Consider the following 13,724-nt stretch of genomic DNA (forward strand, 5'->3'; position numbering starts at 1 on the left):
AAAATCTGATCAATGGAAAATGCGTGTGGCTCTCTCTTTATGCCATGCTCAAAATGGAGGGCGCTGTGGGATCCCTCCTGGGCAGCAGGTGACATGGAGGACCGGTCCTGCAACGGAGGAGGGCGAGTGCAGCGGAGTCCCTCCCTCCCTCCCTTCCTTCCCCGCCAGGCGCCCTTGTCGCCGTCGCTGTCACGGCCGTCAGACCTGGCCTCCCCTCCGCCGGCCCTGCTGCATTGTGGTCCGCTCCTCTCTCCCTCTCTCCCGGCCAGAGAGAAGATGGCTGAGAAGCCCGCGCTGCCCCAGCCGCCTCCTCCTCCTCCTCCGCTGCCTCCTCCTCAGCCGCCGGCCAAGCACGACGGGCGCGTCAAGATCGGCCATTACGTTCTGGGGGACACGCTCGGGGTCGGCACCTTCGGCAAAGTCAAGAGCTGAGTATTGCGAGGAGGAAAGGCGGGAAAGACGGGGAGAAGGGCGGGGAAAGCAGGCTGCCGCTGTGGCACCGCTTTAACTCTGGCTCAAGGCTATGGAATTCTGGGAGTTGGAGTTTGTTGTGGGGGGCCCTGGGCGCCCCCCCCTTGAGGAAAGAAAGGGCTTCTCTCAGTGCGACTTTATTTAGACAGTCCCAAGTCTCTCTCTCTCTCGCACATACACACACCCCCCTCACACACACACCCATCTCTCTCACACACACTTCTCTCTCATGCACTCACTCTTTTCTCACCCCCTCTCTCACACACAAACACACACCTCTCTCATACATCCACACTTCTCTCTCACACCCACACACGCCCTCTCTCTCTCTCTCTCACACACACACAGTTCTCTCTCACACACCTCTCACACAAACACCTCTCTCTGTCACACCCACACCTCTCTCTCACATCCACTCACCCTTTCTCTCTCACACACACAAGCACATAAACACACATCTCTCACACTTTTGTCATCCCCCTCTCTAACACACACACCTCCCATGAGTCTCTCTCTCTCACACACACACACACAAACACACACCCCTCACACTTTTCTCATCCCCCTCTTTAACACACACCTCTCTCGCATACAACCTCTCTCTCTCTCACACGCACACAAACACACCTCTCACACTTTCTCATCCCCCTCTTAAACACACACACCTCTCATACAACCTCTCTCTCACACACACACGCACACACACCTCTCACACTTTTCCCATCCCCCTCTTTAACACACACACCTCTCTCGCATACAACCTCTCTCTCTCTCACACGCACACAAACACACCTCTCACACTTTTCTCATCCCCCTCTTAAACACACACACACCTCTCATACAACCTCTCTCTCTCACACACACACACCTCTCACACTTTTCTCATCCCCCTCTTTAACACACACACCTCTCTCGCATACAACCTCTCTCTCTCTCACACGCACACAAACACACCTCTCACACTTTTCTCATCCCCCTCTTAAACACACACACACCTCTCATACAACCTCTCTCTCTCACACACACACACCTCTCACACTTTTCTCATCCCCCTCTTTAACACACACACCTCTCTCGCATACAACCTCTCTCTCTCTCACACGCACACAAACACACCTCTCACACTTTTCTCATCCCCCTCTTAAACACACACACACCTCTCATACAACCTCTCTCTCACACACACACACACCTCTCACACTTTTCCCATCCCCCTCTTTAACACACACACCTCTCTCGCATACAACCTCTCTCTCTCTCACACGCACACAAACACACCTCTCACACTTTTCTCATCCCCCTCTTAAACACACACACACCTCTCATACAACCTCTCTCTCTCACACACACACACCTCTCACACTTTTCCCATCCCCCTCTTTAACACACACACCTCTCTCGCATACAACCTCTCTCTCTCTCTCACACGCACACAAACACACCTCTCACACTTTTCTCAGCCCCCTCTTAAACACACACACCTCTCTCTCTGACACACACACCAGGCTCTCTCATACAATCTCTCTCTCTCTCACACACACACACACACTCCATCTTGCCTCACATTATGGCAGCACTGAGGTAAAAACGATTCCTCCTTGACAACAGCCCCTATATTAAAAGAGATCTAGGAGCAAGGGTGACCAGAAGTCCTCCCTGCAAAGGAGGACAAGCCCTCCCACCAAAATTATTTACTTATTTAACTTATATGCCACCTTTCTCCCAGGAAGAGAACCATTTAAAACAAAACAGTTAAAATAATCCAGTTCAAACAATATAAAATTAACATTAAAAACATACGAAAACCCCACAACTAAAACACCCCCATCAGCATCCCAAATATAAAAAGCCTGTTGTGTTTGAAAAAAAAAAAAGTCTGCCTGAATAAAAATGTTTGTTTCTTGCCAGCGAAAAGAGAGGAGGCAGCCTAGTCTCCTGTGGAAGGGCGTTCCAGAAAAATGGAGGACCTTCCAGAAAAAAATGGAGGACATGACCAAAAGAAAAGCTTTAAAGAACAAAACAAAACCCAAACATCAATCCATTCGTCTTAGTCAGGCTTAAAATGGAGGACATTTTGGAACCCCTCATGAAATGGAGGGCATAGCCTGGAGAAAGGAGGACACACAACCCCCTTAGGAAGTCTCACCATTCCATACTTTCACACACAACCTCTTTAGGGTTTCCAAAATAGCCACTACCATACATTATGTTGCCACACATTATGGCAGCACTGAGGTAAAGGCTCTCCCCCACCCCGCCTTGTGCCTCCTTTCACAAGATAACTAGGTCAGGATGACCAGATATCATAACAGCAAAGGTGGACAAGGCACTGTAAAATGTAGGACATTCAAGGGAAAAAAATGAAAGGGTTGGACTAGATGGTCCTTTGGATTTCTTCCAACGCCATGATTCTTCTCCATGGACAGGATGCATCTTCACTGCAGAATTGATGCAGTTTGACACCGCCTTGACTGCCATGGCTGCAGCTTATGGAATTCTGGGATGAGGAGTCTCTTGGGGCACCAGAGCTCTGGGACAGAGGAGGCTTTCAGTCTCTCACAAAACTACACACCCCAGACAGCAAACATGGTGCTACTCAATGGGCTGCTTAGTCATGCTAAAAATGGAAGACATTTTGGAACTCCTCCTGGACGGACAATTGAAAAGTAGGACATGTCCTGGAAAAGGAGGATGACTGGTCAACCTGTCCCCTCATCTTTTAAGCTGACCATGGGTCCAAAACACACTGCAGAAATAATCTAGTTTGAGAGCACTTTAACTGCCCTGGCTCAATGTTAGGCAATTCTGGGAACTATAGTTTTGTGAGACATTTAGCCGTCAGAGAGCTCTGGTGCCACAATAAACTACAGTTCCCAGGATTCCCTAGCACTGAGCCAGGGCAGTTAAAGTGGTCTTAAACTGGATTATTTCTGCAGTGTGTTTTGGACCCTTGATGCCAGATCAACAGAGGCATCTTTTTAAAAAAAGATGTATATTTTACAGCTGCATCTGCACTACAGAATATTATTATTATTATTATTATTATTATTATTATTTTATTGATATGCTGCCTTTCTTCTACAAAGAGACCTGAGGCAGCTCACACATAGAGCTGTTTTTCAAACTTTACAATAAAATATTTTAAATCGTTTTGGTAAAAAAACCCCAACCAATGTCATTTGATAACTCTTTTACCGCCATGGGCTCCATGCTATGGACTTCTGGGTTTTGTAGTTTGTTGAGATATTTAGCTTTTTCAGGGTGCTCTGGTGCTGCCACAAACTACAAATCCTAAGATTCTGCAACACAGAGCCATGGCAGTTAAAGCAGCGTCAAAGTTGTTTATTTTGGCAGTGCAGCTTGCAAATAATGAAGTTTGGCAGCAGTAGTAAGACTAGGAAAATAAAGAGAGCTATTGCTGCTGGTTCATAGTTGACAGTACTGGACTAGGTAGATTAATGATCTGGCTCACTATGAATGCATCTGCACTGTAGAATTAATGCAGTTTGACAATGCTTTGACTACCATAGTTCCATCCTACAGAACCCTGGGTTTTGTAGTTTCATCAGGCACCGGTACCCTCTTTGGCAGAGAACGTGAAAGACCTTCTGAAACTACAAATTCCAGGATTCCATAGGAGGGAGTTACAGCACTTAAAGTGATACTGAACTACATTACTTCTACAGTGTAGCTGCACCCTCGTTCTCCCCCTCCCATAGGCAAAGCCAGGCCCCCTCTGAACAAATCTTGCCATTGCTACAGTGCAGACGCACCACTCTCCCCTCCAATAGCTGGATTATATATATATTCTGATGAAGTTGTTTGTGGCGTTTTAAGAAGTGGTATTTCCTTCCAGGTTTAGAAGGCATAGGCAAGGACTTTAAAATTGCAAGCATCCTTCTGTTTCTCTTTTATTGTTTACCACATATGGACCTGTGTGTCTCTTTAAAAAAATGGAGCAAGGATAAGGATTAAGATGTGTTTCAGCCTTGATGGATATACACTATGGAATTTGGCATTGTGGAAGGCACAGAAAAAAACAAAACAAAACAGACCAGGGAAGTTAGAGAGATGGAAACATAGGAGCACAAGTGTAGTGACACACACATGGGCCTTCACTTGATGAATCATGCAGTCTTTCCTAATTCCCTTTCCCTAAGCTGTGTAATAATGTAGTTGTGTGACACACTGGGCCAGATAAACTTTCCCTCACTGTAGGCACAGCGCAGTTCATCTCTCATAACACTGCTGCTTGGCTCTCCCATACAAGATGTTTCTGATATCATCGGTACCTGGAATAAAAGAGACTCCTTCCATGTTGGGAAGAGAGACCGAGGTATTGGAATTTGCTTTTGTCAGGTATCTGAGATTCCCCCCATGTTTAATAAAAAAATTAATAAGAAAATGTCATCCCTGTCCCCATTTGATTTGCTGTCCATGGAGGATTGTCACAACAGTGGCTTATATCCCAGCTACAATAAACCCCAGGAATCAGATAGAATAAACCCAGTTAGAATAAACCCAAGAACTTGTTAAATTAACACTTAAGTTTTATTGATTCAGTGGATTCACTCTAGTTAGGACTAACAACCAGAGTTAGGCTGCTGAGTACATTTTCTAGACGCCAGGAGTATCGGTATAGCCAACTGGCTTCCTCCCACGCAAGGCAATCCTGTGTGTATTTACTCAAAACCAGAAATAAATATTCAATTGTGTTTGCTCTCAGCTTAGTATCTCTATTGTACTACCATTCTTTCAAGTAGCATAACATCTAAGGATGTTACAACTATCTAGTGATGTAGGTTAGTCTAAAGGCTAGAAGAGACTGGCCCAATAGCACTCAGTGAAATTTGTTGCTATTTTGGCACACCATTCCTGAATGAATTTTATTGCTTCTTCCATTCTTGTCCCATTCACATTGTATTTTTTCATTAGCACTTTAAGTCCACATTTCCCAGTTAGCTTGCCACTTGCCATGGCACTTACCTACAGTGAATAAGAATTGGCAGTAATCAGGAAAGCTTTTGTCCCTCTCCTATATTTACCACATCCTATTTATGTTTTCTCAAGAAAGTCTCATTAAGGTTGGTAAGTCTTTGTTGTTGTATGCCTCCAAGTCATTTCAAGCTTATGGAGAGGAGACTTGAACCCTGGCCTCCAGAGTCATAGTTCAGTGCTCAAATGCTACAATGGCTTTATTTTCTAATAAATGGGCATAGGATTTCTGCCTCCACCCATGGATATGCTGCAGTCAAATGACTAATGTAACAACAAGCAAATGAATACAAAATTAGTCATGCTTAATACCTTTCTTCTATTTATTTGAAAACCTGAAAATGTGCTTTCAATGTGTCCAAGAAGTTAGGGAACAGCACATAATAGCCCCATTAAGGTTAGTACCTTATGTATCTGAAGAAATAGACTCATGTATAAGTCTAGAAATTTAGGTCAAAAAATTGATCCCAGGGGTCAATGTAAGTACTATACTTTAACTCTCATTTTTTAAAAAGGGAATCATCCTCTGGTGAAAGGAAAGAGTGTAATTTGTTCTGGAAGCACTGGCCTCCCTCTATTTTCTCATCCATCCAACCTTTAAAGTAAGCACAAAGTTATGTCTGCTGGAATTTTGTAATTTCTTTGGCATTGTTTTCCTTTGCGTCATGATTTAGATCCTTTGTTACATGCCCCTAAGTTTTACCCTCGACTTATCCACAGGTCATCTAAAAATAATACTTTTGGCCCCAAAACCTGCCCTTGACTTATAATTGAGGTCGACTTATAGTCGAGAATATACGGTAAGTCTATGAAAGCTCATGCTTCCAACTTCTTTCTTTCCAATGTGAAGTCGAAGGCTTTCATGGCCGGCATCCATGTTTTTTTGTAGGTTTTTCGGGCTATGTGGTCATGTTCTAGAAGATTTTCTTCCTGATGTTTCACCAGCCTCTGTGGCTGGCATCTTCTTTCTTTCCGTTAGTCTCAGGTGCTACAAGATCTCTTTACAAGGTGATCTTACAAACTAGCATGGCTGTATCTTTCTAGCTCATAACAGGGAACATCTGACCTTCTAAAGCCTGTTGTAATAAATAGAGTTGAACTATTTCTCATAATCCTGCCAAAATCATCCACCTCAAGGCAAAATTGTCCTGTAGTGTAGAGGTTTAATAATGTCCTGTTAACTCATCACTTTCCAAAATACTGTACTACTGCTTGGCTTTATAGAGACAGAACCATGTTAGAAACCTTAGTTACTATACCACAGAATAAACAATACCCTTTCTCTTGTATCTGTCACTGAAGACATTCAAGTAGCATTAACAAGTCCAAAGGGAATGAAACAATAATTTCTCTGTATTTGTTGCTTACTGTAAGCAAATGATAGATTACAAGACAGGCTGTTTATTATTAATTATTAATGTATCAGCTGTAAGAAAACCACAGTCAGACACATGTCTTTTATAAATGAAGTATAGGGGATGAGTTACAACTAGCAACATAATCCTGCCCTAGTTTGTTTTCCTAGTGTGTGATTGAGATATATCCCCTATACTTCATTTATAAAATTTATATATATATAACTACAGGAAGGGGAATGGGTGCTTAGGGAATATTGAATAAAGAATATTATCTCAAGGATATTATCTCAAGAATATTGAACAAAGCGCATATAATCCTAGTAAATGGGGGGGGGGGGAATATAGTCTTATAACTAAGATCTCTTCATTCCTAATTTTATCTACATGGAAGGTTTTTTTAAATAGTCGTTATGGAGGTTACCAGATAAAAGAAGAAAATAGAGAAGAGAAGTCATAACAAACAAAAGGAAACACCCATTTTTCAAATCCAGAAGTGGAATTCTGGGTATTTTCAGGGATTTGTTTTGCTTTGTTTCCATTTTTTGACATTTTGGATGCAATTTCAGTGTTCCCCTCCAAGAAAACTGGCTGTCAGATTTACTCAAGTTGCCCATTCCTGCACTAACTCAACAACTTTCTATATTGCTACCACATGCATATTTCTTAGCTTATTTTCTCCCTTAAATGTCAGGGCATGGAAGATGATGAGGCATCCCTGATGGAGCAAAACAGAATTCATATTGGAAGCTACAATACTGATCCTTGAAAGAGTCTGTAAGGAAGGTGATTTAAGTTTCTGGAGCTACAGCTTGCATATTGTAACTCAGTGTTATTCCCACTACTCCTGTTTCATGTTTGTGTACAGATGGCATCTGTGTTGTGTCATCTCCCAAAGAAAATATTTTTTCACCAAGGGGAAAATGGCTTGATCTGTTCTCTTAGTAGCAACTTTATATTGAGGAATTAGCAAGTGAAGCTTTTTAGAGAATGGGGGTAACTATTGTCATTCACATACAGCATAAGATACTGTTAATAGGCACAGAGGTTATAGCCACACTGCTGTTTCACACCTCTTCAACTGCCATAACTGCCCCGTGGAACCCTGAAATTGGTAGTTTGGTGAGGTATTAGAGCTCTCTGACAGACCAGGCTTACCAAGCTATGAATCCTACGATCCCACAGTATCCTGTGTCATGGCACTTAAAATGGTGTCAAATTGCTTTAATTCTGCAGTAAGTCATGTCTTTTCATGATATGGGTAAAGTATGACAGCCTCAGTTTAGTCACAGAATCATAAAATCATAGAACCAAAGAGTTGGGAGAGACCACAAGGGCCATCCAATCCATCCCCTTCCCATGCAGGAACCCACAGTCAAAGCACTCCCAACAGATGGCCAGCCTCTGTTTAAAAATCTCCAAAGAAGGAGACTCCGCCACTCTCTGAGGGAGTGTGTTCCACTGTCAAACAGCTCTTAATGTCAGGAAGTTCCTCCTAATGTTGTAGTGGAATCTCCTTTACTGTAGCTTGCATCCATTGTTCTGGGTCTTATTCTCTGCAGCAGCAGAAAAAAAACCTTACTCTATCCTCAGTATGACACCCACATACTTATACAGGGCTCACCTATTAATCGACTCTTCTCCAGACTAAACATACCCAGTTCTCTAAGTCTCTTCTCATAGGGCATGGTTTCCAGACCCTTCACCATTTTAGTCGCCTTCCTCTGGACACACTCCAGCTTGTCCACATCCTGTTTGAATTGTGGTGTCCATAACTGGACACAGTATTCCAGGTGATGCCTGACCAAAGCAGAATAGAGTGGCAATGTTCCTTCCCTTGATATAGACACTATCCTTCCATTGAGGCAGCCTAGATCTGCATTGGCTTTTTTAGTGTCACATCACACTGTTGACTCATGTTCAACTTGTGGTCTACCTGGACTCCTAGATCCCTTTCACAGGTAGTCTTGTTAATTGAAGTCTCCCCCATACTATATCTTATATTTCATTTTTTTCTGCCTAAGTGCAGTACATTATATTTCTCTGTTTTGAACTTCATCTTGTTAGCTTTGGCCCAGTTTTCTTATCTATTAAGGTAATTTTGAATTTTGATCCTGTCCACTGGGGTATTAGCCACTCCTCCTAATTTTGTGTCATTTGTAGATTTTATGAGCATCTTTCATTCAAGTCAATGATAAAGATGTAGCACTGGGCCCAGGACAGAACCTATGGCACTCCACTGGTCACTTCTTCAGAATGAAGAGGAGCCATTGCTAAGCACCCTTTGGGTTTGGCCAGTCAGCCAATTACTAATCCACCTAACAGTTGCATTGTCTAGCCCACATTTTACTAGCTTCAATGGCATAACCAGTTTTGCATCGGATCGCCTGGGATAAAAAACCGACATGACATGCATCTCATTTATAGAGGCAAAGGTCAAAAGTATGCTCTGAAATATGTTCAAAGGCACGCAGAAAGGTCAAATAGTCCTGCAGTACCTTGAAGATCAACAAAGGTTTTAATATTATTAAGAACCTATGAAAGTTTATGACATAATACATGAGTCAGTCCTTCAAGTGTCAGGGGGCTCTTGGCTGTCTTTACTATAACAAACTAACTCTTAAAGTTCAAGGACATGATATCTTTTGTCTGTTTGGGAAAACAGCACAATGGTTGCGGCACGTAATCAAGAGCTGATTGTTTTCTAGGCTCCCTTTCCACAACTTAATAATGAATAATAATTCTTTACACACACACACACACCACCATTTCGTGGCAATCATAATTTGAATAATTTCTTAGGGTGTTTCACATTTCCTAGAAGCATGATATTTCAGCTCTAGGGGGAAAAAAGACGTGTTTCTTCTCACCACTCTTTAGATGTCTTTACTTATCTTTTGTCATTGGGAACTTTTGTGTTAACTATATATTATACATGCACAGTATAAATGATAACATCTTTTAAATTTTGGTTTCCTTATTTTCAGAACATAGAAAGGAGCACATAAAAAGTAACAAGCCAAAGTGTTTTTATTTTGGAGTGGGCATGGCAAGGCACTTTATTTTTAGAACACTCTTACTGAGAAAAGAATTTCAGGCCACTCTTATCTCTGCTAATAATAGTGACTTGCTCAACTTATACAGCTGTTGCATTACCACTCTGCATGTGTTCATTAGTCAGGCCACATCCACAATTGGAGATAGTGTGTCTCCAGATTCTTAGTTTAAGCAAATTTTAAACTTCACTGGTTTCAGATTGGGAATATTAAGCCCTCATAACAACAGTACAATTGTGATAACATACTAATAAGTTAAACAAGGCCTTCTCCACTTCCAGATCACAAGAAAATGATATGTCTCTTTGTAGCCCACCAACAGGGTGGTAAAATAATAGAGCACATTTCAATGCTGTCCTAATTTATACTATTATTGTCATTGTTACCCTTGCTATTGTTATAACCAACATGGCAAGCCATCTGATTACAGATAACTATATGCCCTTCCTATATGAATTTGGTCCTGTGTATGGTGAAAGGTGGGATATAAACTGAATTAAATTAAATTATAAATAATTTCCAGCAGAAATAATGGTCTGGGACTGGTATAAAATATCCCAAATCTGTCCTGTGTATGGTTTACAGGACAACCTTCTATTGATTCTCCTGAAGCTTACTCCCAAGTATATGAGTACATGATTGTGTTGCCTTTGATTGCATTCAAAACACATTGACAAGGAAGTACATCTCACTGAACACAAAAGGACCTATTTCTGATAAGACAAACATGGGGTTGCATGACTAATTATGTAAAACATCATATTCGTCAAACCAACAATATATGATCTAAGCAGGGGTCTTTCCTTCAGTTAACATTCAACTTTTCTCTTTATTTAGTTGGTGAACACCAGCTCACAGGACATAAAGTAGCAGTCAAAATTTTAAATAGGCAAAAAATTCGTAGCTTGGATGTGGTTGGAAAGATCAAACGAGAAATCCAAAACCTAAAGCTTTTCCGGCATCCTCATATTATCAAATTGTAAGTATACATGTTTCTCTTTCCTTTGGTGTAGCACACATATGTGTTGCATGAAAGGAGGATGCCTTTGGTGATCCTATGTATTGCTGGTAGTTTACTGTGTGTCTGATACTTTTAACAATGAGACAAAATGCAATCCTTTGCATGTTTATTATTTATTTAATTTATATCCTGGCCTTTACTTAGAAATTATTTTAAATCGAGTTCCACTGAACTTAGTTGAGCCTTCTCCATAACATTGTTTGTGTGTCTGTGTGTGAGTGAGAGAGAGAGGGAGGGAGAGAGAGGGAGGGAGAGAGAGAGAGAGAGAGAGAGATTGGCCAAGAAATAAAGTGATGAAAAACTCCCTTGCCTGTTCTTGCAATTGCCATTTCAGTCTTTTTGTACCATAATAAGCTGGATCATTATTAGGATTCAGTTAGATGATTGTTGCTAGACTAATGTGGAGGGAATGTTATAAAATGCTCCTGTTCTGTCCATTTGCGGGCTTCTGATAGCTAGCCCGCAATGGATAGATTATACTCATTTTTCACAGATGAGCAGAAGAAATCTGGTAATAGTCTTTATATTTGATGTAGTTTGCTGCATAATTGGAAAAATTCTTTGCACAGAGCAATTGTGTTTACTTCTGTGTCTGGCACTTTCAGAGCTCATGAGATTAAAAATAGATCTTACTTTAACCTTAGCCATGCTTTAGGTTTTTTTAAAATTAAAAAAATAAGGGTACTGTAATTAACAGACTGGATTACACATAAAAGTGTTAAAGTTTAAGTTCATGACTGAAAGCTCCACAGTCCGTTCCACACAGTATGCATCTAGAATTTAATATAGAAAACAAGGGTTTTTCATATGCTGTTTCCTTGAGGTCTTTCCAGGGCTACCTCACTGCCCACCTTTGAAAAAAGATAAACAGCAATGCTTTTTGTTATCATCTTTTGATGGGAATAGTGCACAGTGAAAAGAACATTGCTCTGAATCCATTTCTTCTCCTAGACTCAGAAAGATACATGGTGAATCCTTGGTATCAGCTGAAGTTTCATTCCAGGACCCCCTGCAGATTCCAGAATCCATGGATTTTTAAGTCCCATTATATACAGAGTAAAATGGTGTCCCTTATATAAAATGACAAAATCAAGGTTTACTTTTTGGAGAGAAAAAAATTGATAAATATTTTCAAGCTGTGCATGATTGAATCTGTGGATGCAGAATCAGTAGATATGGAAGGTACATTTGTAAAGAGACAACAGTTATTGTTATTAACTGATTGTGAGGATGAATGAAACAACATCATGTTCACTTACTACAGAGAAAGGTATGCTCCTTAGCCTGCAAGCCATACCATCCAATTTTTGGATACTCTGGAACTCTGGAAGGCCATAGTATACTGCTTCAGCTATCACTTTGGGTGACTGAAAAAGAAATTGCATCATTCTTGATAATCTTTTGGGTGCCGTTACCGGGTTTGCTTTTTTTTATGGTGTTGTGGCTGGAGCAGGGGGCTGAAATAACATCTTCATGCATCCTAGAACTGTTGTCAATGTTTTTTTTTTTCCATTCAAAACAATGTGGGTGAGAGTAGTGGTTTGAGCATTGGACTGTGACTCTAGAGACCAGTCTTTGAATCCCCACTTGGCCATGGAAGCCCACTGGATGACCTTGAGCAAGGCACACTCTCTCATCCCCAGAGGAAGGCAAAAACAATTAGGCAAACCCTCTATGAACAAATACTGCCATGAAAACCCTGTGATAGGATTGCCATAAGTCAGAAAGAACTTGAAGGCACATAATAACAACAACACACTACATGAATGTCAAGGACAATCTCTGAGACCACACTAGATCCCCTGAGTCACATGTGGCCTGGGGGTTCCATGACTCCCATGCTTGCCTTATTATATGAAATTAAGTATCATCTTTGCCTTTTTACTTATTCTTGTGCATAGCAATCCAAAGTGAAAATCTGAAAGAGTTGCCTTAGCAAAGCTTAAACGAAAGTAACAGAGCTTTGCAAAGTTTAAAAATCCATAACAGAGCAGTGTGGGATAGTGCTCTGGGGCTCATCATCCACTCAGTTATGGATACCTTAATGAAGTCATTATATTCTTCTAAAAAGTAACTTTCTAAGCTCTACCTAAATGAGGTAGGCTTAGTGAGCAAAGATTTCAGGGGATTAAACAAGCTTAAGGGGGAGTAAAAAATAAATCTGTCAAACATACTCATTTAACAGAGTCCAGAGGACATTGTATTTGTGTTGTGAAAAATGTAATCAATTTCTCCTTCAGAAGTGAGAACCAATTATGTGCAAAGTGAAATCCAATTGCTTATTTTAAGGTTGGCATTAGATTAGTAAGAGGTCTTCAGACCCTTTTCTGGTTTTTACTAGTGAAAGCCTTTCAGATAAGAAATCATATTTCCTCCTCATTTTTAATAGGTACCAGGTCATCAGCACACCAACGGATTTTTTCATGGTAATGGAATATGTGTCCGGTGGGGAATTATTTGATTACATCTGTAAACACGGACGTGTAAGTGACTTTATCCAGCAGAGATAAAATGTGTGGGTGGGAGGGAAGAAAATGGTATTGGGAAGTAGAATGGCTTTGCTAAATGGGACTCTTTTAAGGTTATTAAGGCCAAAAATAGACTTGGCTCCATCACAATCCCATCTGGAATAGCTTGCAACTGACATAACACCACCATGGTATATTTTCTTCTTTACAGCTATTCCCTACAGTCTTACAGTTCAAATGTTCTGCATATCTCCTTGAGAGTCAAATTACATATGATTTTTTTAAAGCATGTAACAAACATAGGTAATAACCAGTAGCAATGCCCATCTCCCTATGTATTTTAAATGCTTTTGTACTC

General features: G+C 41.1%; 1 protein-coding gene across 9 annotated transcripts in view; it reads left to right on the forward strand.

Moving 5' to 3' along the window:
- The first annotated feature begins 226 nt into the window (after positions 1–226).
- The window catches only part of PRKAA2 (protein kinase AMP-activated catalytic subunit alpha 2), a 41,529-nt gene continuing 28,031 nt past the window's right edge, over positions 227–13,724 (forward strand). For 3 of the 9 annotated variants that reach the window (XM_089515243.1, XM_089515242.1, XM_089515241.1), the window contains exons 1-3: positions 227–427; positions 10,715–10,856; positions 13,288–13,381. In XM_089515243.1, coding sequence (XP_089371369.1) covers positions 277–427; positions 10,715–10,856; positions 13,288–13,381 — 387 coding nt within the window. In that variant the 5' untranslated portion in view covers positions 227–276. Of the gene's footprint in view, positions 428–2,689; positions 2,707–4,075; positions 6,267–7,061; positions 7,608–7,745; positions 8,057–10,714; positions 10,857–13,287; positions 13,382–13,724 lie in introns of those variants that run through there. The other 6 variants (XM_089515245.1, XM_089515247.1, XM_089515244.1 and 3 more) reach the window with 6 other exon arrangements.

This window comes from Sceloporus occidentalis, unplaced genomic scaffold (genome assembly GCF_023333645.1).
Source record: "Sceloporus occidentalis isolate IW3139 unplaced genomic scaffold, rSceOcc1.0.p SCAF_3, whole genome shotgun sequence".
NCBI lineage: Eukaryota > Metazoa > Chordata > Lepidosauria > Squamata > Phrynosomatidae > Sceloporus > Sceloporus occidentalis.